Source organism: Vipera ursinii (genome assembly GCF_947247035.1).
Source record: "Vipera ursinii genome assembly, chromosome: 7".
NCBI lineage: Eukaryota > Metazoa > Chordata > Lepidosauria > Squamata > Viperidae > Vipera > Vipera ursinii.
In genome coordinates, this window is record NC_139521.1 from 4,311,638 (window position 1) to 4,336,958 (window position 25,321).

The window sequence follows — 25,321 nt, forward strand, 5'->3', positions numbered from 1 at the left end:
CAGCATGTCTGCCCAAGACAAAAGATGGTGGGGCAGTCCTCTTCTTACGGCCACAATCGAGCCCAACATTTCTGTGGCTCAGCCAGACGGGTTGTAAAGTGAGTTTCCTTCCATTTTTACGACCCTTTTCTCGCACCGTTGTAAAGTGGATCGCGGCGGTTGTTAAGTCAGTAAGCCGGTGGCTAAGCGAATCCGGCTTCCCCCCGTTGACTTTGCTTGTCGGGAGGACACAAAAGGGGATCATGTGATCCCCGGGACGCTGGAACCGTCATAAGTACATGCCAGTTGCCGAGCCTCTCAATTTTGATCACGTGACCCTGGGGATTATGCCACGGTCGCAAAGGTGAAAAAAAGGGGTCCTAAGTCCCTTTTTTCCCTGGGCTGTTGTGACTTCAAATGGTCACTGAAACGGTCGCAAATCGAGGAGTGTCTGCAAGACGCAATATTTCCTGCATTTTGACGTGGGTAATTCCACTAGTTGATTGCACTAGAAGAAACACTGCCGGAAGAAGCTCAGCCTTCATTTGTGGCCTTCGTTTAAACCGTCCCCTTTTAGCTACCAATGGATTTTACCTTCGTGCCAACCGGAAGCAGCATCGCATCCTTTTTGTGGTGTCGCCACTCTTAAAAATATCTGCTGCCTCCAAGAATGTCTTCGAGTCACCGGGGTCTCGGGGACCAGATCTGCTTCATTCGGCTTGGATCTGTTATCTCTAAAATTAGAAGTCACAGAATTGATTGATTGATTGATTAACTGTAGCTACCATTGCAAGGCATGTTGTTTTTTGGATGAAACCGAAAGATACGAATTCTCTACAACGAGGCTGGACAGCAAATTGAAACTGAAAAGAGAACGCTACTCTACTCGGCTTAGTTCTTTCAACCGTGAGCTTTCTGGAGAGGAATCACTCAATACCGGGGCTTTTGAATGGTCAAAACCAGTCAGAAAGAATTATGTTGTCTTGCTGTTTATTTATCCTCCCTGCTCCTCATGACACAGAGATGTGTTTGTGCAAAGGGACGGATATTCTGAGCAATAAGGCCCTGAAAAAGGCTGGGTCCCCCTTAACTTTTTGTGTTTTGTAGGGTATGTGGCTTAGGAATGACATTAAAGGAAAATAAATAAAGGTTATTCTTTTATAAATTGTATAAAATGTAACACCAATAAATTGTATCAAATGTAACACCAATGAATTGTATCGAATGTAACACTAAGAGGTGGGGCTATCTTATTTCCTGCTCAGACAGAGAACTCACAAATGGTAATCAGCAAGGACTTGCTAAAAGCTTCCGGGGGAAATTACAACCAAGGTGGAAATTACAACCAAGGTGGAAATTACAAGTAAACGAGGTAAGATCTAGATAAGATCATAACGGATAGATGGAAATGGTCAGAAGGACCCCTTTAGAAGTAGGAAACAACTTCAAAGAATGACTTAAGCTTCTTAGGAATGGCGTGTATCGTGAAAGAGTATAAAATGCCTACTTTGAAACTTGCTCAGCGCGCTCTTTGAACCCAATCCAATTTGGGAAGGGTCTAAAGAGGCCGCGTTTGCAAACGCTTTCTTTCTTTATTATTTTCAATTTTCTTTTCAATAAATCTTTGCCTTTGTTAACCAGACTTGTCTTCGAGTTGTGAGTATCAGATTTTGGGCTTTTAAATCTCACAACATTCTGGTTTCCATCATGCAAAACCTGCAAGGTAACTTTCCTCTCTTTTCTATGCATGATTCCAAAGTCTGGAAAGTTAACCAGAAATCATACAATGCTAATAAACAATGTGCATTTCTTCTACTGGCCTAATTGATATCATGCTAAATCTTGGCAATTAAACCCAAGAAGTATTCAATTTATTTTAAAGATTAAGGTTATTTATTTATTTATTTTATTACATTTATATACTGCCCTTTCCCGAAGGACTCAGGGCGGTTTACAGGGTGATTAAAAACAAAAATACAAAAGTTAAAAACAAATTTAAAAAAATTATATTCGTCCCTGTATAAGTAAAACCCCAGTTAAAATTAAAATTAAAACTAAAATTAAAATTTCATCTTCTCCCAAATTTTCCATTGAAAGTTTCTCTCTCTCTCTGTCTCTCCTTCTCTCTCTCTCTCTCTCTCTCTCTCTCTCCTTCTCTCTTTCTCTCTCTCTCTCTCTCTCTCTCTCTCTCTCCTTCTCTCTCTCTCTCTCTCTCTCTCTCTCTCTCTCTCTCTCTCTCTCTCTCCTTCTCTCTCTCTCTCTGTCTCTCTCCTTTTGATGGCCAGACCGCACATTACGTTAATCGTACTGTTTCAAAAAAAAAAAAGGACTTAACTGTTGTGTTTTAACGTGAAGAAAAAACTGTGGACTTATATCTCCAATGTATGGCCCAAAGGTGTTTTTTTAAATTCAAAAGGCAACTATACTTTTTTGCTTTTCCTTGAAAACGTTTCGCTTCTCATCCAAGAAGTTTCTTCACTTCAGACTGAATGGTGGAGAATGGAACCCAGGTGGCCAGAAAGGCCCAACAGAGACTCCAATTCCTCAGGGTCTTGCGGAAGAACAGGGTAGAACAACGGCTAATGACCCTCTTTTACCGGTCTACTATAGAGAGCGTCCTCTCGTATGGTATTGTGGTTTGGTATGCTGGTCTGACAGCCGCGGACAGGAAAGTATTACAGAGGGTAGTGAGCACAGCACAAGACATTGTGGGCTGTCCCCTGACACCACTGGATGACCTCGCCAGGGCTCGTTGCCTTGGAAGAGTGAGGAAGATTCTCAGGGATGACTCACACCCTGGACGGTATCTCTTTATTCTCCTACCATCTGGTAGGAGATATAGGAGTATAGCCAGCCGTACCAACAGGCTGAAAAACAGCTTTTACCCGTGGGCTGTTAGGCTTTTAAATGGGATATAATCTCTGTGAACTTATGCAGAATTGACTTGGGAGGCCGGTGTGTGGTGTAGCTGGTTCACATAGTGTGGTGGGATGGAGGGTTTGTTGTCACTGTGTGTTGGGGGGAGAGAGCACAGGGGGAGGCTCAGCTAATCTCAATGTACACATGTTGTACTTTGACAATAAAAGGTTTATTATTATTATATTCTTTGCACTCTTTCTGAGAGCCGTTGAGGCCACTTGGAGGTTTGTCTGTGTCCTCAGGGTCACCTGAGTGGTGCAAATGGGCGTGGAGCCTTCTTGGAACTGTTGAAAGGACTGTGCTGTAAACAGGAGATAGGTGGTGTCATATTCCTTCCCCTCTGTTGAGACAGGGCTGTTTAGTTTTGACCTAGATGGCCTCTTTGAACCCCTCTTTCAAACCAGCAGTCCTCTCTGTCCAAAATGTGGACTTTGCTCTCTTCAAAAGACTGGCCTTTTGTCTTTCAAATGCAGACAGACTGCTGAATCTTGCCCTGGTGGGTTTGTTCTCCTACGTTGGGTGAGCAGCGAAACGTTTTCCAGGAAAAATAAAGTCCAGTTGCCTCTTGAAAAAATACCCCTTGGGACAACCATGACTTGGATGATTGGGGATCTGCGTAGTCCTCTCCAATGTATGAGTAGGTTCTTTTCAAAAAAAATCCATCCGCTTCCTTCGGATCAAGTCTCCGCGCTCATTTTCTCCTACCGTTAAGATATTCCCTCCACCCAGCATTTTCAAGGGGAAAAAATGGCACCCAATTTCACAGGAAATTGGAGCGCCGCTCAATCCCTAATTGCAAACACGGCAAAATGTTTCTTTGGATGCTTTCCCGTGAAAATCAAAGCCTTTGGGTCAGCTCCTTCAAGTGAAGTTTTGGATGGATCTTACATGTCTATTCATAAATAGCTATCATCAAAAGCTAGTTAATGTGCATCTTATATCATAAAATGTGCATCTTCTATCATCACCATCCTTCCATGATCCTAGAAATTAAATACCTACTCTTATTTCAGTGCATAAACAATGAATATCAATAATGTATAATAAAGATATGGTACACGTACATTTATTTTGTTTATTCTCTATAATTTAATTTGCAAAACAGGCAGAAAGAAAACGTGGCTGACCAACAACTCTGCTGGGTCAGTCCTATTAGAATAAAATAATATCTGCAGGAGAAGAAGGAGTGGCATAGCCTGGAGGCGGAGTCAAAAGAGGAATCAGCTTGGAGTCTGTTCGTTCCCATAAATGCTCCTTCTTAGAATTCCATTAATTCTTATCTAGAGCCAAAATAATGCTGACTGTTAGTTGTTACATTGGTCTAGTCCAAGGATAGGCAACCTTGGCTCTTTTATGACTTGTGGACTTCAACTCCCAGAATTCCTGAGCCAGCATGGCTCAGTTTGGAAACTTCTCCCTTTCCCCTCAGCAGGGCTGGCTCAGGAATTGTGGGAGTTGAAGTCCACGAGTCATAAAAGAGCCAAGGTTGACTAGCCCTGATCCAGTCTGTTAACGAATTCAAGAGGGGTTGGGCTTGGTCCATTTATGATTACTAGAGACTACTAGGCTGATTCCTCTTTTGACTCCACCCCCCTAGGCTCTGCCACTCCTTTTCTTACAGCATCTGGGGCTTTTTTAAGCAAGAAGAGTGTTGTAACCAGACATGGTTCTTGCAGCCGAGTATCCCAAAGCATGGAAGCCGTTATCAAGAAGGCTGGGTGTTTGGTCTCTTCCCCATGGACCCCCCCAAGTGGGGGTGTTGGATAACTCCCCCAGCCTTCTTCATGACTAGATAAGAAGAATCATACGAGGGTGAAGATTCGTTCTCCGAGCTTGTGGGTTGATTTCCAAACAGTTCACTACCAGGCTAGGTCACGTCTTCAGCCGAGTTTGTGGGACTTCAATGCCCGTGTTCTTCTGCTTACAAGGGCTTCAGGTGTGGGTGTGTCAAGTGAGGGCCTTGCGATGGGTCAGGTGTGAGTCATCAGTGAGAGGCTTGTGGTGATGGCCCCACCAGCACTTCACCTCCCAAGGACCCTGACCTCATGTAACCTCTCCACCACAAGACTCATCACAAGCCACTCACTGATGACTCACACCAGAAGACCCTCACTTGACACACTCACACCGACACTTGCCATGCTTTAAACTCTACTGAAGATGTCACCTAAACTCTTAACAAAACATTTGGAAACCAACCCACAAGCTTGGAGGACAAAAGCTCATCCTACACCCAAGATACAGATATTCGCCATCATTGCAAAGCAGAATCGTGATATACCAGTATCCTAGAGCCAGTACCTTGGAAAAGCTAAATGTGGGTGGACATGCCCCAAAGCAAAAAGTTTTTTGGGTTAAAATACATTCAGGGTTGGAGAAAATGACTTAAAAACAAATAAGACTTTAAGCCAGAATTATTTGTGTTAGGGATGATAGGAGCCAATTATGAGAAAGACTGCAGATATCTAATACTACCCGTATTAGCTGCATTTGCCCAACATTGGAAAAATGAAAACTTACGAACTGAAGCAGTACCAATTGAGAAAATTTTAGGGTGCGCAGAAATGGACAGATTGACTTTAAAGATTAAAGAGAAAGAAGACTCGGCGTATTTTAGAACGGGGGGGGGGATAACTTCTATCAATGGCCAGAAAAACGAGTCGGAGAGAAAGGAACGTGATATGTAATTTTGAATAGATATTAGCATCAATTAACATATCGCTTATGGTAATTAACTATATCTAGTACTGTTAGTTAAATACATGTACCCAGACATTAGGCTGTTTGCTAAAGATTGAAAATGTTATTTGGAAAAAAACCATCCCCCAACCCTAATCCCGACCCCACTTTATCCCTAACCCTATAAAAACTTATATATATATATATATATATATATATATATATATATATATATATATATATATATATATATATATATATATATATATATGTAGATCTAGAGTCTCGGGTTTCTTCCCGCGTTCCTTTCATCTTCAGAAAGTTGTGGCGACGTTTCGACGAAATCCCATCCGTCATCATCAGGCCGGAGTGTTCCTCCTGCTGCTTCCAGGAGCAATGCGTGGTCTGGCTGTTCCTTTCCTTCCAACTGCCGGTGGGGCTGTGTTCTGACTGGGTGGAGGCGTGGCTGCTTTCTGATTGGGTGGGGGTGTCCTCCGATTGGGTGGAGGCGTGGTTGTCTTCTGATTGAGTGGAGGCGTGGCTGTCTTCTGATTGGGTGGATGCGTGGTTGTCTTCTGATTGGTTGGAGGCGTGGCTGTCTTCTGATTGGGTGGGGTGTGTTCTGAATGGGTGGGGTTTTTTGTTGTGTTGTAATATCCTGAGTGTTGTGATTTGGTGTCCTGAGGAGTGGGCTGTGTAGTGGCCTCCAGAGCTTTGGTTTGGCTCCGAGTTCGAGGACCTGCTATGTATCTCTGGTATGGGTCAGTCAGGTTCGTGTGTGCGTTCTTCTGCTTGGGTGATGGCACTTTTGCTTGACTTGTTCTGTCTTCTGTGTGGGGGAGTTTTTGTTCTGGGTGTGGATGAGTCTTGCTGGGGCTGGTGGCATTTGGGGTTGTTTGTTGGTTTTTTAAATCCTTGTTTGCTGAAATTCGTTTCTCTATCAATGCTGGTTTCCAAATGTCATGTAGGCGGGAGGTGTCGTCTCGCTTGTTCATACTGTCTGGGTGTTTTTCTATTTCAATGGCTTCTCTGATTATTCTGCTATTGAGATGTTCTATTTTGGCGATTGTTTTTGTACCTTCAAAATTGATGTTGTGTCCCGTAGTGTTTATGTGTTGTACTAGTGAAGATGTGTGATCTTTCTTCTGTACTGAGTTCTTATGTTCTTCTACACGTACCTCTATTCTTCTGTTAGTCTGTCCGATGTATGTTGCTGGACAGGAGGCGCATGGGATTTGGTATATGCCCTGGTTTTCCAGTTCTATTTTGTCTTTGGGATTTCTCAGGATGGTTGATATCTTTCTGTCAGTGTTAAATGCGGTTTTGATGTTATGTTTGCGTAGTACTTTACTGATTTTGTCGGTTGTTCCTTTTATGTAGGGCAAGATGGCTCGTCCGTTGTTCTGTTCTTCTTCTTGGATGTTTTTCTGTTTCGGAGTCCCCTGCTGAATCATATTGGTGATTTTGTTTTTTTGGAACTTGTTTGCTGTCAATATGTCTGTCAGGGTGTGTAGTTCTGTTTGTATATGTGTTTTATCTGCAAGGCGTCTGGTTCTTGTTATTAGTGTTTTGGCTACTGAATTTATTTGTGCTGGGTGATGATGTGATTGCGCATTGAGGTAACGGTTGGTGTGCGTTTTCTTTCGGTAGACTGTGTGTCCTAGGGTGCCGTTTTGTTTTTTGTATATAAGTACATCCAGGAAAGGTAACTGGTTGTTTGTTTCAATCTCCATGGTGAATTTTATTTTGGGATGTAGGCTGTTCAGGTGTGTTAGGAAGTTTTCTAGCTCCTTTCTTCCGTGGGGCCAGATCACGAAGGTGTCATCCACATATCTGAGCCACAGTTTTGGTTTGTTTGTAGTCTTTTCCAGAGCGTTAGTTTCAAATTCTTCCATGAAAAGGTTGGCGATAACTGGTGATAGAGGGGATCCCATTGGTGCGCCTTCTATTTGTTTGTATCTCTGGCCTCTGTGTATGAAGTATGTGTTTGATAAGCAGTGTTCTGCTAGTTCTATAATATGGTTTGGTGGTTGGTATTTGCTTCTTATTGTTGATAGAGCTTCTTGGACTGGCACCTGGGTGAATAGTGATACCACATCGAAGCTGACTAGCAAGTCTTTTTGGTCTATCTGTAGATTTTTCACTAATTCTATAAAGTGGTATGAGTTTTGGACATATGAAGCCATGGAGATTGAAACAAACAACCAGTTACCTTTCCTGGATGTACTTATATACAAAAAACAAAACGGCACCCTAGGACACACAGTCTACCGAAAGAAAACGCACACCAACCGTTACCTCAATGCGCAATCACATCATCACCCAGCACAAATAAATTCAGTAGCCAAAACACTAATAACAAGAACCAGACGCCTTGCAGATAAAACACATATACAAACAGAACTACACACCCTGACAGACATATTGACAGCAAACAAGTTCCAAAAAAACAAAATCACCAATATGATTCAGCAGGGGACTCCGAAACAGAAAAACATCCAAGAAGAAGAACAGAACAACGGACGAGCCATCTTGCCCTACATAAAAGGAACAACCGACAAAATCAGTAAAGTACTACGCAAACATAACATCAAAACCGCATTTAACACTGACAGAAAGATATCAACCATCCTGAGAAATCCCAAAGACAAAATAGAACTGGAAAACCAGGGCATATACCAAATCCCATGCGCCTCCTGTCCAGCAACATACATCGGACAGACTAACAGAAGAATAGAGGTACGTGTAGAAGAACATAAGAACTCAGTACAGAAGAAAGATCACACATCTTCACTAGTACAACACATAAACACTACGGGACACAACATCAATTTTGAAGGTACAAAAACAATCGCCAAAATAGAACATCTCAATAGCAGAATAATCAGAGAAGCCATTGAAATAGAAAAACACCCAGACAGTATGAACAAGCGAGACGACACCTCCCGCCTACATGACATTTGGAAACCAGCATTGATAGAGAAACGAATTTCAGCAAACAAGGATTTAAAAAACCAACAAACAACCCCAAATGCCACCAGCCCCAGCAAGACTCATCCACACCCAGAACAAAAACTCCCCCACACAGAAGACAGAACAAGTCAAGCAAAAGTGCCATCACCCAAGCAGAAGAACGCACACACGAACCTGACTGACCCATACCAGAGATACATAGCAGGTCCTCGAACTCGGAGCCAAACCAAAGCTCTGGAGGCCACTACACAGCCCACTCCTCAGGACACCAAATCACAACACTCAGGATATTACAACACAACAAAAAACCCCACCCATTCAGAACACACCCCACCCAATCAGAAGACAGCCACGCCTCCAACCAATCAGAAGACAACCACGCATCCACCCAATCAGAAGACAGCCACGCCTCCACTCAATCAGAAGACAACCACGCCTCCACCCAATCGGAGGACACCCCCACCCAATCAGAAAGCAGCCACGCCTCCACCCAGTCAGAACACAGCCCCACCGGCAGTTGGAAGGAAAGGAACAGCCAGACCACGCATTGCTCCTGGAAGCAGCAGGAGGAACACTCCGGCCTGATGATGACGGATGGGATTTCGTCGAAACGTCGCCACAACTTTCTGAAGATGAAAGGAACGCGGGAAGAAACCCGAGACTCTAGATCTACACATACAGACACCCGCGAGAATCTACGAAAACAAATATATATATATATATATATATATATATATATATATATATATATATATATATATATATATATATTTCAAATGTTAACTATTTAGATTACCTTGCTAGGCCCCAAACATGGGGCAAATCTTTATTTCCTGTTTTCAGCCTATCTTGAAGGCTATCGAACAGGCAGTAGTCACACCGGACAATTCATATACTTGTGTAAATTATTAACAAAGAATTAAAGGGAAACTGAGAAATGCAGAAATGCATCTCAGTTTCCCTTTAATTCTTTGTTAGTAATTTACACAAATATATATATATATATATATATATATATATATATATATATATATATATATATATATATATGTATATATGTATGTATGTATGTATGTATGTATGTATGTATGTATATGTGTGTGTGTATACACACACACAGTATGTTTTTTTGGATTGCTAACAAAGAATTAAAGGGAGACTGATATGCATTTCAAAATAAGTTTGAAATGCATATCAGTCTCCCTTCAATTCTTTGTTAGCAATCAAAAAAAAATTACACAAATATGAGCTGTCACTACTGTGACCACTGCCTGTGGATGGACTTGGGTTAGGCTGAAACAGGAAATAAGATTTGTCCCATGTTTGACAAAGCTAAATGTGGTCAGTTTCGGTTTGCATTTGAAGAGGAGACCTCCCCACCATCCCACAAGCTGTGGCCCAAATCTTAGAAGAAAGCAATAGCCAGCCATTTTTGGAACCTGGAGCTGCTGGCTGATCTCAATCGGAAGACTTTTTTTCCCCTTACTTGAACCGCAAGAGGTCCAGCCTCTAAATCGTAACCCCAGATCCGAAGGGATCTTTCTGAGCCAGAGTTTCCCTACCTGGTGGACTTCCTAAAATCGGAGGCGGCATTCTCATCGACAGGAGCCAGGAATTTTAAGAAATTGGGTACAGAAGAGGAGTGGAGCTTTTGCTGGAGAGAAGAACGGTAGGCGGTGCTGAACGTGGTTCGAAAGTCAAGCTCAGAAGGGGAGAAGGTTAGCGTGGCGGGCAAAACGGGCACGGAGAGAGAGAGAGAACGAAAGAAACGACAAAGGGACAAGCAACAAATTAGGAAAAATGAAAGAATTCGCAGGAATGGAAACAAAGCAAAGGTTAACACTGTCACCCGTATAATTTTATAGCCTTGCTTATAAGAAGGCAGGGTAGAGGAATCTCATAAGATGAGTCCAGGTGTAAAGGAGGAGTATCTGTGCTAGAAAGTCTCCTGCCTCCATTGAAGACGTCCTAATTTTTGTTTCAATTTTGAATGGAGGGTGGGTTAAAATTAATGACACATATTATGTAAACCAGGGGTCTTCAAACTTGGCCCTTTTATGACTCGTGGACTTCAACTCCCAGAATTCCTCAGCCAGGCTGCCTGGCTGAGGACTTTTGGGAAGGGCCTTCAAACCTGGCCCTTTTATTACTTGTGGACTTCAACTCCCAGAATTCCTCAGCCAAGCACGCTGGCTGAGGAATTCTGGGCGTTGACGTCTGCAGGTCATATAAGAGCCAAGTTTGAAGACCCCTGATGTAAACCAATAAGGATCAATTGAGATTGTGGTTTCACACACCCCCAATCAATGATAATAATATTGGAACGGGCTGAGCTGATGCTTCTTTTAACCTGAGACTTTGGATAAGTTATGCAAAGTTTTATTTTATTTCTTCCTAGATAAGGTAAAGGTAAAGGTTTCCCCACACATGCGTGTTAGTCGTTTCCGACTCTCGGGGCCGATGATCATCTCCGTTTCAAAGCTGAAGAGCCAGCGCTTGTCCGAGGACGTCTCCGTGGTCATGTGGCCGGCATGACTGGACGCTGTTACCTTCCCACCGTAGTGGTCCCTATTTTTCTACTTGCATTTTTACGTGCTTTCGAACTGCTAGATTGGCAGAAGCTGGGATGAGTAACAGGTGCTCACTGTTACGCGGCACTCGGGATTCGACCCGCCAAACCACCGACCTTCTGATCGACAAGCTCAGCGTCCTAGCCCACTGAGCCACCGCGTCCCTCTCTTCCTAGATGCCATGTAGTTAATTAATTAACTAAGAGCTACATCACAGTGGCAAGATAGGGCTATTTTCCTGTGGGCCTGAAATCAGTCCCCCGACTTATTTCAGTTTAATTTAGGACTTTCCTTTGCAAGGTACAAATATCTTCAGTGGAAGATCTTGATGAACTGATAGACGGCCAGCTACACCCACACCCACAGACACCCACACAAGGGATCTCTCCTCACCTCTTTGACAGGGCATGTCTGCCTTGTTCTCCGCTTGACCTATGCCTAGTGCGCTTGAAGAAATTGGGCGAGGAGGCAGAGGAATGAAGCCGAGCTGGGGGAGGCAGGGCAGAAGTGGGGGATGGCTGACTAGGAGAAGATTTAGCGCTGCTGGCAGCCATGGTCCGTTTTTATAAGGGGATTCCAGGAGGAGGAAGGGAGGGGGAGAGAGAGGGAGGGCGGAAGGGGGGGTGAGGAGAGGAAAGATGAGATGAAGGATGGGTGGATGGATGGATGGATGGAAGAAGAGAGAGGGTGAAAAGGAAGGAAGGAGGGGGAAGGGGGGGAGAGGAGAGGAGAAAGATGAGATGATGGATGGATGGAAGGAAGGAGAGAGAGAGGGTGAAAAGAAGGAAGGAGGGGGGAGGGGAAAGGAAGAGGAGAGGAGAGGAGAAAGATGAGATGATGGATGGATGGAAGGAAGGAGAGAGAAAGGGTGAAAAGGAAGGAAGGAGGGGGAAGGGGAAAGGAAGAAGAGAGGAGAGGAGAGGAAAGATGAGATGGAGGATGGAAGGAAGGAAGGAGAGAGAGGGTGAAAAGGAAGGAAAGAGGGGGAAGGGGAAAGGAAGAAGAGAGGAGAGGAGAGGAAAGATGAGATGAAGGATGGAAGGAAGGAAGGAGAGAGAGGGTGAAAAGGAAGGAAGGGGGAAGGAAGGCAAGGAGAGAGGAGAGGAGAGGAAAGATGAGATGACATATGAATGGATGGAAGGAGAGAGAGAGAGGGTGAAAAAGAAGGAAGGAGGGGGAAGGAAGGCGAGAGGAGAGGAGAAGAAAGATGAGGTGGAGGATGGATGGAAGGAGGGAAGGAAGGAGAGAGAGGGTGAAAAGGAAGGAGGGGGAAGGGAGAAGGAAGGCAAGGGGAGAGGAGAGGAGAGGAAAGATGAGAACGGATGGATGGAAGGAAGCAGAGAGAGGGTGGGAAGGAAGAGAGAGAGGGAGCGGGGAAGGGGGCGAGGAGAAGAGAGGAAAGATGAGGTGGATGGGTGGATGGATGGATGGAAGGAAAGAGAGGGAAGGAAGGAGAGGTAGGTGAAATGAATGGATGGAGGAAGGAAGGAAGGAAGGAAAAAAAGTCAAATGAAGTATATGCATACGTAAAGGCTGAAAACAAAAATAAAGGTATAACTGAAGCCCTTTAATTAAGAGTAGGACCTCTACGCACAGAAAGTGGCATCAAGAAGCATCTCAAAGCCCTTTGACTGAAATGGGCTTCTTCTACTATGACCTTAGCCTCTCACGGATCTACTCATCACGTACAGGACACTGATAGGGTCAGAATAAAGAGAGGCAGAGAGAATACATTAATGCGCAGGGCAGGTATTGCTGCTTAGGGCTTTAATGCCATGTTCTCGTTCTCAGTACCATGAGGACATTGGTTGTGTTAAGAGGGCGACACAATAAGCCATCAGGAGCTCCTGCGAAATGGCGACAAACCACACAACCAGCGCCAACGCCAACTTCTAACCAACTTCACTGACGTGCACAAGCTTCAGTAACACTGAAAACCATTGCAATCCAAATGTTAACCCTGGGTCGAAGGGAACGTCACTTGATATGAACTCTCTTTCTTGGGTTTGTATTCAGAGATGTTAGCTATCGAGGACAAAAATGTCTCTGTGTCTTTTTTTAAGAAGAGACGGGCCCTCAAACCCACACCTGAACGTCATCTCGTTGACTGGAACATCGGATTCAACTTATTCCCTTAAACGGGCTGATTTCTCACCTCCTTTTCCTGACAAAGCCGTGGTCCCCAAAGCCGTGACGCATTATATCGAATTGCGCCATCTTTGTTTAATGGGAGTTTTTAAAAATCTATTAATAGCACACAGATGACGTTCAAAAGGATGTTGTGGGTCACAATAAAACTCCAAATACTTTCTCTCACTGCTCGAGTACGGTGTTTGAAGCGACCCGTTTCAGCTCCTGAAACGGGAGCTTTGAAGGATTTTAAACAGAACCAAGCAAAACACAAACTTCTCCAGAAAACCAAAGCAAGGCAACTTTCCGTGTCCTAAATAAGATTTAAGCTGACGTCGCTGACATCAAAGGCTAACTAACAGCCCCCCTTTTACTGAACAAGCCCTGTCTGGTTGGAAATACCACTGTGATAAAAATCTGGTGTTAGAAGGAGAAAAGCAGAGAGACAAGGTTCAAAAAGCGGACAAGGAAACGGTCGTATTCTGGAATTCTCGCTTCCCTCTTTTGAATTCCTTTTCACTGCTAACAACTCATCCTAGACGTGTCTCTTTTAGAAATAAAATTGGCGCTGGCTTACATCCCATTTTGCAGCATTTCCAGAAAAGCCACAGGGAGCCCTCAAGTCACAATAAAAAAAGTAACCACCATTTTTCACATTACGTCCGTTGCAGCGTCCCCGTGGACGCGGGATCAAAATTCAGATGCTTGGCAACTGGCTCGTATTTGTGACGGTCGTGGTGCCCTGGGGTCATGTGATCCCCTTTTGCGACCTTCTGACAAAGAAAGTCAATGGAGGAAGCCAGATTCACCTTAACAACCGTGTTATTCACTTAACAACTTGCAACGATTCATTTAACAACTCTGGCAAGAAAGGTCGTAAAATGAGGCCAAACTCACTTAACCAGCGTCTCGCTTAGCAACAGAAATTCTGGGCTGAATTACAGCTGTAAATTGAGGGTTGCCAGTATTTCAGAGGAAGGTTACACCGACACGGAAAAGAGCAGGGGAAAAATTAATAATAATTAGTGAAGAGAGGATGCAGTTGCATTAGTTTTGCATTCCGCACGCGACGATATCATAAAAAGCATGCAGAGGGCCGTGAAATGAACGTCGGCATAAACAAACACAGATCATCCCGTCAAAACACAATTTCACAGTTTGCTAGTTTATATTAAAAAAGGGCAAGGAATAGTAATCCATCTTCGTTGCTCTTCTCTGCTTTGTTTCTAGGGCCTCAACATCTTTTTTTTTAAAACATTGTAAGACCAAATAAGAGATGCTAATGGGTAGGAGAACAGGAGGCAGAGATTGGTGGTGGAGTCAAGAGGGGAATCAAGCCTAGAATCCTTACATACTCATAAAGGCTGTAAGTCCAACCCCCTCTCGGTTTCCATTAACTCTTGCCTAGGACCAATTTAGTGCTGTTAGTGGATTACAGAAGATGGATGCCTGCTCCCTGACCCAATTAATGGTTAATCAGGATGACAAATTCAAAGATTAATAAAGAGGACTTAGGAGCTGCATTCATAAAGCGCCTTCTCAGGGAAAGAAGACGCCGTTACGTCATCTCAACATTTCAGATCGAGAGTCCATGCTGCGGTTAACGACCACGAATGGAGCCCAAGAATCTTCTCCGTGGCCTAAGGCGGACATACCTGCAAACATTTTCTCCCCCTGCCTCTCCCTTCCCTTGCCAGGAACGTAATCTTACTTTTGGTGGTCTGGAGTTTCTGTGGTCATGGAATGGTACCTCAGGAGTTTTCTTTGCGAAAGAGACAGAGACGCTTCGGCCGATTCAGACGACTCCTGGATCTCCAAAGGGACGTGGGTGAGGGTGTTGGCGCGCCTTCTGAAGCCCTGGTAGGCCGATTGGGCAGGATGTTCTTCAGATGGTCCTTCCGACGAGGTGGAGAGAAGGTCAAGATTGTCCACGGATCCGTTTGGTTTTAGAGGGCTCTCCGGAACGAAATGATTTTCCTGGTCACTGACAGACGTATCCTGTCGAGCGGAACAAAACTGGGCATGATCAATTTAGCAAAACCCAGATCCAAGTTCCATATTATTATTATTTTTCCATCTCAAACACCAAATCCAGAAGTGGTTTCCAAGTGGAAGCCGAGTTAGATGTCTCCTTTTCTTTAGAGTAAAGCAGTCAAGTTAGGCATCTCTGGTGGTTCCGCCACTTTTTCCAAACCAATCATCCATTTTTTAACCCTACACTTTCTCCTCTTCCCTTTTTCCTCCCCTATTTCCCCCGTTTTCATTTCCTTTTGTATTTTTATATTCTGATCAACTAATGAAAATTTGATGGATCAACTCCATGTTCTAACACAGACATGTCAAACACAAGGCCCGGGGCCCGGATCCGGCCTGTGAAGTGGTTTCATGTGGCCCGCAAAGCCATCCTGGAAACAGTGAGGGAACGGCCCCCACTGCCTTGGCCCTGGCCCAGAGACCCTCCTTCTGCCAGAGACCCTCAGATCTGTCCCACTCCTGCCCGGGCCCCCATAGGCACCCTTGATGCCAACAATGTAGAGCTGGCCACGCCCACCCAGTAGGCCACATGCACTCTAGCCACGCCCACCCAGTAGGCCACGCCCACCCTGGCCATACCCACCCAGCCCCCTGAGGGCAACTGCAGTGCTGATGTGGCCCTCAATGAAATTGAGTTTGACACCCCTGTTCTAACAGGACATTTAAAATGGTTGTGGTTTTCAACGCTAGAATATCTGGTGGCTTGGAATGACCAAATATCGAATGGAGACAGAACAATTAACCAGTGGAATGACTTGCCTCCAGAAGTTGTAGGTGCTCCATCACTGGAAGTGTCTATGGAGACATTCTCTGTCATTCAGGTTGCGATTGTCCCAAAGGTGCTTTTTTCAAAAGGCCACTGGACTTTCTTCGTTTTCCTTGAAGTTGTTTCGCTTCTCATCCAGGAAGCTTCTTCAGTTCTGTTTTGAACTCAAGAAGCTTCTTGGATGAGAAGCGAAACATCTTCAGGGAAAAACAAAGTCCAATGGCCTTTTGAAAAAAAGCACCTTTGGCACCTCCCCCAGTGGTGGCTTTTAAGAAGAGGAACTGAAGAGCCTCTTGTTGCAAGTGAAGAAGGAGAGTGCAAAAGTTGGGTTGAAACTTAACATTAAGAAAACCAAGATCATGGCATCCGGCCCTCTCAATTCCTGGCAAATAGATGGGGAAGAAATGGAGGTAGTGACAGATTTTATTTTCCTGGGCTCCAAGATCACCGCAGACGGGGACTGCAGCCAAGAAATTAAAAGACGCTTGCTCCTTGGGAGGAAAGCCATGGCAAATCTAGACAGCACACTAAAAAGCAGAGACATCACCCTGCCAACAAAAGTGTGTATAGTCAAGGCTATGGTCTTCCCATTTGCAATATGTGGCTGTGAAAGTTGGACCATAAGAAAGGCTGAGCACCAAAGAATTGAAGCCTTTGAACTATGGTGCTGGAGAAGACTCCTGCGAGTCCCTTGGACTGCAAGGTGATCAAACCGGTCAGTCCTAGAGGAGATCAACCCTGACTGCTCTTTAGAAGGCCAGATCCTGAAGCTAAAACTCAAATACTTTGGCCACCTAATGAGAAGGAAGGACTCACTGGAGAAGAGCCTCATGCTGGGAAAGGTGGAGGGCAAGAGAAGAAGGGGACGACAGAGAATGAGTTGGCTGGATGGAGTCACTGAAGCAGTAGGCGTGACCTTAAATGGACTCCAGAAGATGGTAGAGGACAGGAAGGCCTGGAGGAACGTTGTCCATGGGGTCGCAATGGGTCGGACATGGCTTCGCAACTAACAACAACAACCAGTGGTGGTTTTTAAGAAGAGACTGGACAGCCATTTGTCTAAAATGGCATGGGGTCTCCTGCTTGAGCAAGGGGCTGGACTAGAAGACCTCCAAGGTCCCTTCTGTTACTCTGATAATCAGGCAGAAAGGTTTCCATAGATTGTAAAAGAGGAAGAATTAAGTTCCCATCCTCCACCGTGCTTCCAGGGGCGTCTTTCATAATAGTTCTTTTATAGTTTCTGCTAAGGGAAACATTTGTTAAGTTAGTTGCACCTTTAGGATCAAACGATTTATACACACACACACACACACACACACACACACACACACACACACACACACCAAGGGAACATTTTATGACAGAAAATTGTAAAGCAAGCCAGCAAGCCATTCCATTCCTTGTGTTGGTTGTACACTGAACAATTCACTTACTTTACTGATATTACTCAGCGTGCTGGATATGGAGCTATCCAAATCAATACTTCCAGAAGGTTCCTGTAGGCTCTTACTTTTATTTCCCTGCCAAGAAAACCCTCATATTATATACGTTTAAAATATAAAGATATACGGTAAGTATATAAAGAAACATAAAAATTCATATAAAAGGCCCTCCTTATGAGGAATACAAACTGTTAAATTTAAAGGTTCTAGCGGTACCGAGATTATTATTACGGTAAATTAAATTTGGGGTTTGTGTGGGTGAGCTAAGAAGGCTTACTATTACAGGCAGTCCTTGACTTATTACCAAAATTGAGCCCCAAAGTTTAGGTTGCTAAGCGAGACAGTTGTTAAGTGAGGTTTTGCCCCAGGTTATGGCCTTTCTCGCCACAGCTGTGAAGTGAATCGCTGCGGTTGTTAAGTTAGTGACACGGTGGTTGAGTGAAACTGGCTTCCCCCATGGGCTTTGCTTGTCAGAAGGTCGCGAAAGGGGATCGCGTGACCCCGGGAACGCTGCAAACCGTCATGACTATGAGTCAGTGGCCAAGCGGCTGAATTTTAATCACGTGACCCCAGGAGACGCTGGAATGGTCATAAGTGTGAAAAAAAACGGTCCTAAGTCGTTTTTTTTTGCAACGCCTTTGCAACTTTGTAAACAAACGGTCGTAAATCAAGGACTTCCTTGCCCTTGCATTTATATTCCTCCCGAGACTCGAACAGTTAAGTCTGAAATATTGAACAGGGGCAAATAACTGTCTGGCATCCCATTAAAAAAAGTGGGATACTCGCAACACGTCGTTCGTTATTTCCGTCGTTTTAAACACATACACTAGTGACCAAAATTGTGGAAACCTTTTGGGAAAAGTGTAATTTTTGAGGTTTGATGGCTAATAACACCACTTTTTTTGGGGGGGTGGAGTAGTACCATAAAATTATATATCAATGGAAAGATAATTTAATCAGGAATATCATGCAATATAGTTTGTTCCATTATCTGTACTGTATTCTATGAAAAAGGGACGTGGTGGCTCAGTGGGTTAGGACGCTGAGCTTGTCGATCAGATGGTCGGCCGTTTGGCGGGTCGAATCCCGAGTGCCGCGTAACAGAGTAGTGAGTGCCTGTTACTCGTCCCAGCTTCTGCCAACCTAGCAGTTCGAAAGCACGTAAAAATGCAAGTAGAAAAATAGGGACCACTACGGTGGGAAGGTAACAGCGTTCCGTGTGCCTTTGGCATCTAGTCATGCTGGCCACATGACCACGGAGACGTCCTCGGACAAGCGCTGGCTCTTCGGCTTTGAAACGGAGATGAGCACCAGCCCCTAGAGTCAGAAACGACTAGCACGCATGTGCGGGGGAACCTTTGCCTTTGCCTTTATTCTATGAAAAGTGATAGCCAAATAACCAGAAAAAGGAAGCGCAACTTGCTTAGGTCGATATCGGGTAACTTTCCTTCATCCGATTGTGGCCAATGAGCACGAGCGTTTAGAGAGCCAATCAGGTGTCATCTTGGTTTGGCAATGAGCCAATCAGATCACAGTGGGATCCAGTGATGGATGTCATGTATTAAAGCCGAGAGGAGGACACTTGTCAGTGTGTTATGTGATGGCTATCGAGTTGGTTGGATTTTCTTTTGTGTTCTTCCGTTTAGTGAGCTTGTAAAACGTAATAAAATTAAAGTAACGGTGCAAAGAGTTAACCGGTCGCCCAGATGTAAAATAGTAGTATTATTAAGTGAACGAGGCTACAAGTTATAAAGAAATTAGAAGAAAAACGTTTGGAAACTTCACCCAAAGGGGGCCATTTCTACTGTTACACTTTCCCAAAAAAGGTTTCCACAATTTTGGCCACTACTGTACCCGGTCGTTTGTTTTGATAGCAAATATATATATATATATATTTCCATAACTCTCGATTTCAACCCCCCCTCCAAACGACAACACTTGGATGCAAGCGATCGAAAGAGACTTACTCGAGATAAAATATTTTCTAAGGATTCTGTGAGTGACCTTTTGGCTTTGTTCTTCAGCAGGTCAAGCTTGAAGCGAGTTGTGTTGTTAGTTGTGTTGTTCGGCAATTCGTTTCCCAGGGCTTCTGCAGAAGATTGCGTGGTCTAGCAGGGTTAAGATCACAAATGCATTTGAAAAGAAAATAACGATAAATCAACGGGGAGTCCTTTCCCACCCCCCAAAAAAAATATTGTTCGTGTTTTGATTGCGTTTTCCCACCCTGTTTTCCCAGTGGATATTTCTGTAGTTAGGGGGGGGGAAGGAAAGAAAAAGAGAGCTGATCAAAAATGAAAAAGACTTCACAAAAACCCTCCAGATAGATTAATTAGTCCTTATTTGGTCATTTTCTCGGCAACTGTTTAGCATACTTATACAATCAGCAGCAACGTACAAAATAAAGAATAGAAATTATTTTTTTCACGCGGGGGGGGGAGCATCTTAAGAAAACTTAGCCAATGAGAGATCGAAGGCCGGTGTAGCCAAAACCATTTTTAATTCTGAACTGGCATTATACGTCTAATTCAAAACATTAAGGTGCTATTTAGTTTTCAGCAAAAAAAAATGTTGAACCCGAAATGATAGCTTTAAAAAAAAAAGCAGTTTGATAGCGGGCAAAGCAATGATCTTTATTAAAAACGAAGAACATTTCTAAAAAAAATGAACAAAGGCCGCTTCAGTTTCGTTCGTCAGATGAGTAAACCAAAGGAATTAAACCCATTTTGGCTTTAATTTTTTTTTTAATGTCTCGGAGACACCGTGTATCGTATTTGCTTCCTCCTAAACCCTGCATTTCTCAAAGCTGGTTTAAAATCTGGGGGACTCTGACATGATTTGAGCCGCCCTCGTAAACGTCTCCCAGCTCTGCATCCAATTTTTTCTATTTACAAAAACTTTGGGGCACAGAAATTTTCCAATTCCTATTTCCTCAAAGGTTGTAGCACCCCCCCACCCACCTTTTTTAAAAAAAATAAAATAAAAATAAAAAATGGGAGTCCTGCTCTCCTACGCGACTGCGGTTAGACAAACATTTCCCCCATTTTCTTGTCGTTCGAAACCAATATCGGAGAAAGAAAATGGCAGACCTGTTTAATGTCCCCCAGGTGGACGTGATCCTTCTGCTTTTCTTCATACATGCTTCTCAGGATGGACACAATTAGTTCATTCTCCTTCTGTTCATTTCTCGGCCTTATTTTCTGCACGAAAAGAGGAGAGCTTAAGCTTTGTGAACTCACCGCGTCACAACATGGCTGCAAAGACAGGCAGTCCTCAATTTACAACGGTTCACAGTTCACAGTTACGACGGCACTGGGGAAAAACACTGGGTTAGGACCATTTTTCACACTGATGAGCGTTGCAGCGTTCACATGATCAAAATTCAGACGCTTGACCACTGACTCGTATTTACGACGGTCGCAGTGTCCCGGGGTGGTGGTCGTGTGACACCCCCCCCTTTAGCGACCCTCTGCCAAGCAAAGTCCATGGAGGCAGCCAAATTCACTTAATAATTTGTGTTTGCTAACTTAACAACTGCAGTGGTTTCACTTAACAGCGGTGGCTTAAAGGTCGTAAAATGGGGCAAGCCTCACTTATCAAATGGTTCACTTAGCCACAGGAAATCTGGGCCCAGTTGCGATCCTAAGTCGAGAACTACCTATCCCATAACTGACTTGGCTGTACCAATTTCGCAATACATAGCTGGAGTTTTGACACCATTTATTTTAATTAGCTTGCTGCCCTGTCATTCTGAAAAGGGAATAATCCTTGCTTTTAAAGGCAATGTTTACTTGGCTGACTTGAAAAACTTATAAACTTCCTGTTTCTTCTAGTTTCCCCCCCCCCAACATCATCTATGGGCCATCAATACTACAAAAATTTAGAATAGAATAGAATAGAACGGGAAGGGACCTTCGAGGTCTTCTAGTCCAGCCCCCCCCAATCCAATATAAAGCAAAATGTTTGGGACAATTTTTTCCCCTTTCAAAAACCTAAATCTATTTTGAAGTAAACAAACAAGTCTCAGATGACATAGTAAGAAAAGCACAGCTTATCTTGCTGAGTTCTATAATCAGCCAACGGAGTTTAATGCTGGGCAAGCAATTTCCACCAATTTAATGCAGCTCCTGCTAAGAGGCACAAACTAAGGGCACAGCTTAGAAAAAATGTATTTTTCCTCCCCAGGGGAAAACAAAAGAAAACACTGACAATTACCTGAACTTCCTCAAAGATCGAAGCTTGCTCCTGGTTATTCAGTGCCGTTAAATGTTTTTGCAGTTCCAACTTCGTTTTAGAAGGATGCGTCCCTAGCAAATAACAGATCGACATTATTACATTGCTCAAGTAGCAATTTTTTATACCCTAAAAATTAAGCAACCTTTAATGCTTGTTAACTATTTAGATTACCTTGCTAGGCCCCAAACATGGGACAAATCTTTATTTCCTGTTTCAGCCTATCTTGAAGGCCATCGAACAGGCAGTAGTCACACCAGTGACAGCTCATATATTTGTGTAAATTGCTAACAAAGAATTAAGGGAGACTGATATGCATTTCAAACTTATTAGTTTTCATCAGTCAGCCATACCCTTCTGAGATTCGAACCTGGGCTGATTGCATATATTATATATATCGGCTAAGTGGCTCAGTGGCTCAGCGGTGGCTCAGTGGGTTAGGACGCTGAGCTTGTCGATCAGAAGGTCGGCAGTTTGGCGGGTCGAATCCCGAGTGCCGCGTAACAGAGTGAGCACCTGTTACTCGTCCCAGCTTCTGCCAACCTAGCAGTTCGAAAGCACGTAAAAATGCAAGTAGAAAAATAGGGACCACTCCGGTGGGAAGGTAACAGCGTTCCGTGCGCCTTTGGCGTCTAAGTCATGCCGGCCACATGACCACGGAGATGTCCTCGGACAAGCGCTGGCTCTTCGGCTTTGAAACGGAGATGAGCACCGGCCCCTAGAGTCGGAAACAACTAGCATGTGTGTGCGGGGGAACCTTTACCTTTTTACCTTTTAAGTCCCAAAGGCATCAAAGAAAACACATTAGACCAATCCATATTTTTCTTACCTTCTATCTTTTCACAAAGCTTATGAAGAATTTGCATAGGACACCCGTCGCAGAATTGAAGCTGGGCTTTGAAATTTTGCTGGATGGCCGCCACGCTGAAAGCTTGCTTCAAGGTCATCATGATCTCATCCACCTAAATGAGAGGGGTGGGGGTGGGGGAACAAAAAAAAAATCAAAGTTGTCGACTTTCCAAAGTTGTGGTTCTACTACTGCAATGACAAGAATCCAGTTAGAGAGAGAGAGAGAGAGAGAGAGAGAGAGAGAGAGAGAGAGAGAGAGAGAGAGAGAGAGAGAGAGAAAGGCCATCACCATTATTTAAGCGTGTTTTGTCCTTTTTTGTGTGTGGCTTTAAGCAATTTATAAACCGGAAGACTACGACAATAAAGGTTTACTAGTACAGTCATATGGGACGCGGTGGCTCAGTGGGTTAGGACGCTGAGCTTGTCGATCAGAAGGTCGGCAGTTTGGCGGGTCGAATCCCGAGTGCCGCGTAGCAGAATGAGCGCCTGTTACTCGTCCCAGCTTCTGCCAACCTAGCAGTTCGAAAGCACGTAAAAATGCAAGTAGAAAAATAGGGACCACTCCGGTGGGAAGGTAACAGCGTTCCGTGCGCCTTTGGCGTCTAGTCATGCCGGCCACATGACCACGGAGACGTCCTCGGACAAGCGCTGGCTCTTCGGCTTTGAAACGGAGATGAGCACTGGCCCCTAGAGTTGGAAACGACTAGCATGCATGTGCGGGGGAACCTTTACCTTTTATTACAGTCAATAAAAAATAGGTTGGCAGGACTGGGTGGGAGAAAAAAAGGAAGAACAAGAAAGCCCTGCAGAAAAATTGGCATCACCATGTTGGATTTAAATTGGACTTTTAGAGTTCCTAGTCTGATCAATGACTTCTTAAAAAGTTCTCCTTTAATTGTAGCATCCAAACGCAAGGTGAAATTTCAGGTACAGGGCTGATCCTGCTTTGAAGAAGCTATCTTTAATTCCTTAAAATGAAATTGATTTTTTTTTGGAAAGTTACATGCCACTTGGTTTTACTGCTTATTCTCGTTCTGTTTGGCGTCCTAGATCATTGTCCTGAAACCCTGATGTGAAAACCATGAGTAAAAAGCCTAATCAAACGAACAAACAAGAAGCCTTCACCAACACACCCCAGATCTTTCTAATTAAGTTGTGCAAGAGCATAGCTGAAGCCAATCAAAATCCAGGAGAGCAATATGTGAATAGAATAGAATAATGCAATGTAGAATTTTGTTGTTGTTAGTTGCGAAGTCGTGTCCGACCCATCGCAACCCTATGGACAACGTTCCTCCAGGCCTTCCTGTCCTCTACCATCTTCTGGAGTCCATTTAAGCTCACGCCTCCTGCTTCAGTGACTCCATCCAGCCACCTCATTCTCTGTCGTCCCCTTCTTCTCTTGCCCTCAATCTTCCCCAGCATTAGGCTCTTCTCCAGTGAGTCCTTCCTTCTCATTAGGTGGCCAAAGTATTTGAGTTTTAGCTTCAGGATCTGGCCTTCTAAAGAGCCGTCAGGGTTGATCTCCTCTAGGACTGACCGGTTTGATCGCCTTGCAGTCCAAGGGACTCGCAGGAGTCTTCTCCAGCACCAGAGTTCAAAGGCCTCAATTCTTTGGCACTCAGCCTTTCTTACGGTCCAACTTTCACAGCCATACATTGCAACTGGGAAGACCACGACCTTGACTATACACACTTTTGTTGGCAGGGTGATGTCTCTGCTTTTTAGTGTGCTGTCTAGATTTGCCATGGCTTTCCTCCCCAGGAGCAAGCGTCTTTTAATTTCTTGGCTACAATCCCCGTCTGCAGTGATCTTGGAGCCCAGGAAAATAAAATCTGTCACTACCTCCATTTCTTCCCCATCTATTTGCCAGGAATTGATCTCCTCTAGGACTGACCGGTTTGATCGCCTTGCAGTCCAAGGGACTCGCAGGAGTCTTCTCCGGCACCATAGTTCAAAGGCCTCAATTCTTTGGCGCTCAGCCTTTTTAATGGTCCAACTTTCACTGCCATACATTGCAAGCAATGTAGAATAGATTAGAGTAGAAATGGAATGGAATGGAATGGAATGGAATGGAATGGAATGGAATGGAATGGAATAGAATAGAATAGAATAGAATAGAATAGAATAGAATAGAATAGAATAGAATAGAATAGAATAGAATAGAATAGAATAGAATAGAATAGAATAGAATAGAATAGAATAGAATAGAATAGAATAGAAATGGAATGGAGTAGAGTAGAGTAGAGTAGAGTAGAGTAGAGTAGAGTAGAAACAGAATAGAGTAGGAATGGAATGGAACAGAACAGAACAGAACAGAACAGAATAGAATAATGGAATGTAGAATAGAGTAGAGTAGAAGAGTAGAAATAGAATAGAATGGAGTAGGAATGGAATGGAATGGAATGGAATGGAATAGAATAGAATAGAATAGAATAGAATAGAATAGAATAGAATAGAATAGAATAGAATAGAATAGAATAGAATAGAATAGAATAGAATAGAATAGAATAGAATAGAATAGAATAGAATAGAAATGGAATGGAGTAGAGTAGAGTAGAGTAGAGTAGAGTAGAGTAGAGTAGAGTAGAGTAGAGTAGAGTAGAAACAGAATAGAGTAGGAATGGAATGGAACAGAACAGAACAGAACAGAACAGAATAGAATAATGGAATGTAGAATAGAGTAGAGTAGAAGAGTAGAAATAGAATAGAATGGAGTAGGAATGGAATGGAATGGAATGGAATGGAATAGA

At 43.8% G+C, this 25,321-nt stretch overlaps 1 protein-coding gene across 1 annotated transcript in view; it reads right to left on the reverse strand.

The window, feature by feature from the left end:
• TBC1D1 (TBC1 domain family member 1) overlaps positions 1 to 25,321 on the reverse strand; it is a 91,259-nt gene that overhangs the window by 16,136 nt on the left and 49,802 nt on the right. The window contains exons 7-15 of the mRNA XM_083367891.1: positions 22,552 to 22,684; positions 21,705 to 21,796; positions 20,579 to 20,689; positions 19,460 to 19,600; positions 17,484 to 17,570; positions 14,962 to 15,248; positions 11,514 to 11,663; positions 10,113 to 10,229; positions 574 to 713 (exon numbers count right to left, since the gene is read on the reverse strand). Coding sequence (XP_083224017.1) covers positions 574 to 713; positions 10,113 to 10,229; positions 11,514 to 11,663; positions 14,962 to 15,248; positions 17,484 to 17,570; positions 19,460 to 19,600; positions 20,579 to 20,689; positions 21,705 to 21,796; positions 22,552 to 22,684 — 1,258 coding nt within the window. The remainder of the gene's footprint in view (positions 1 to 573; positions 714 to 10,112; positions 10,230 to 11,513; positions 11,664 to 14,961; positions 15,249 to 17,483; positions 17,571 to 19,459; positions 19,601 to 20,578; positions 20,690 to 21,704; positions 21,797 to 22,551; positions 22,685 to 25,321) is intronic.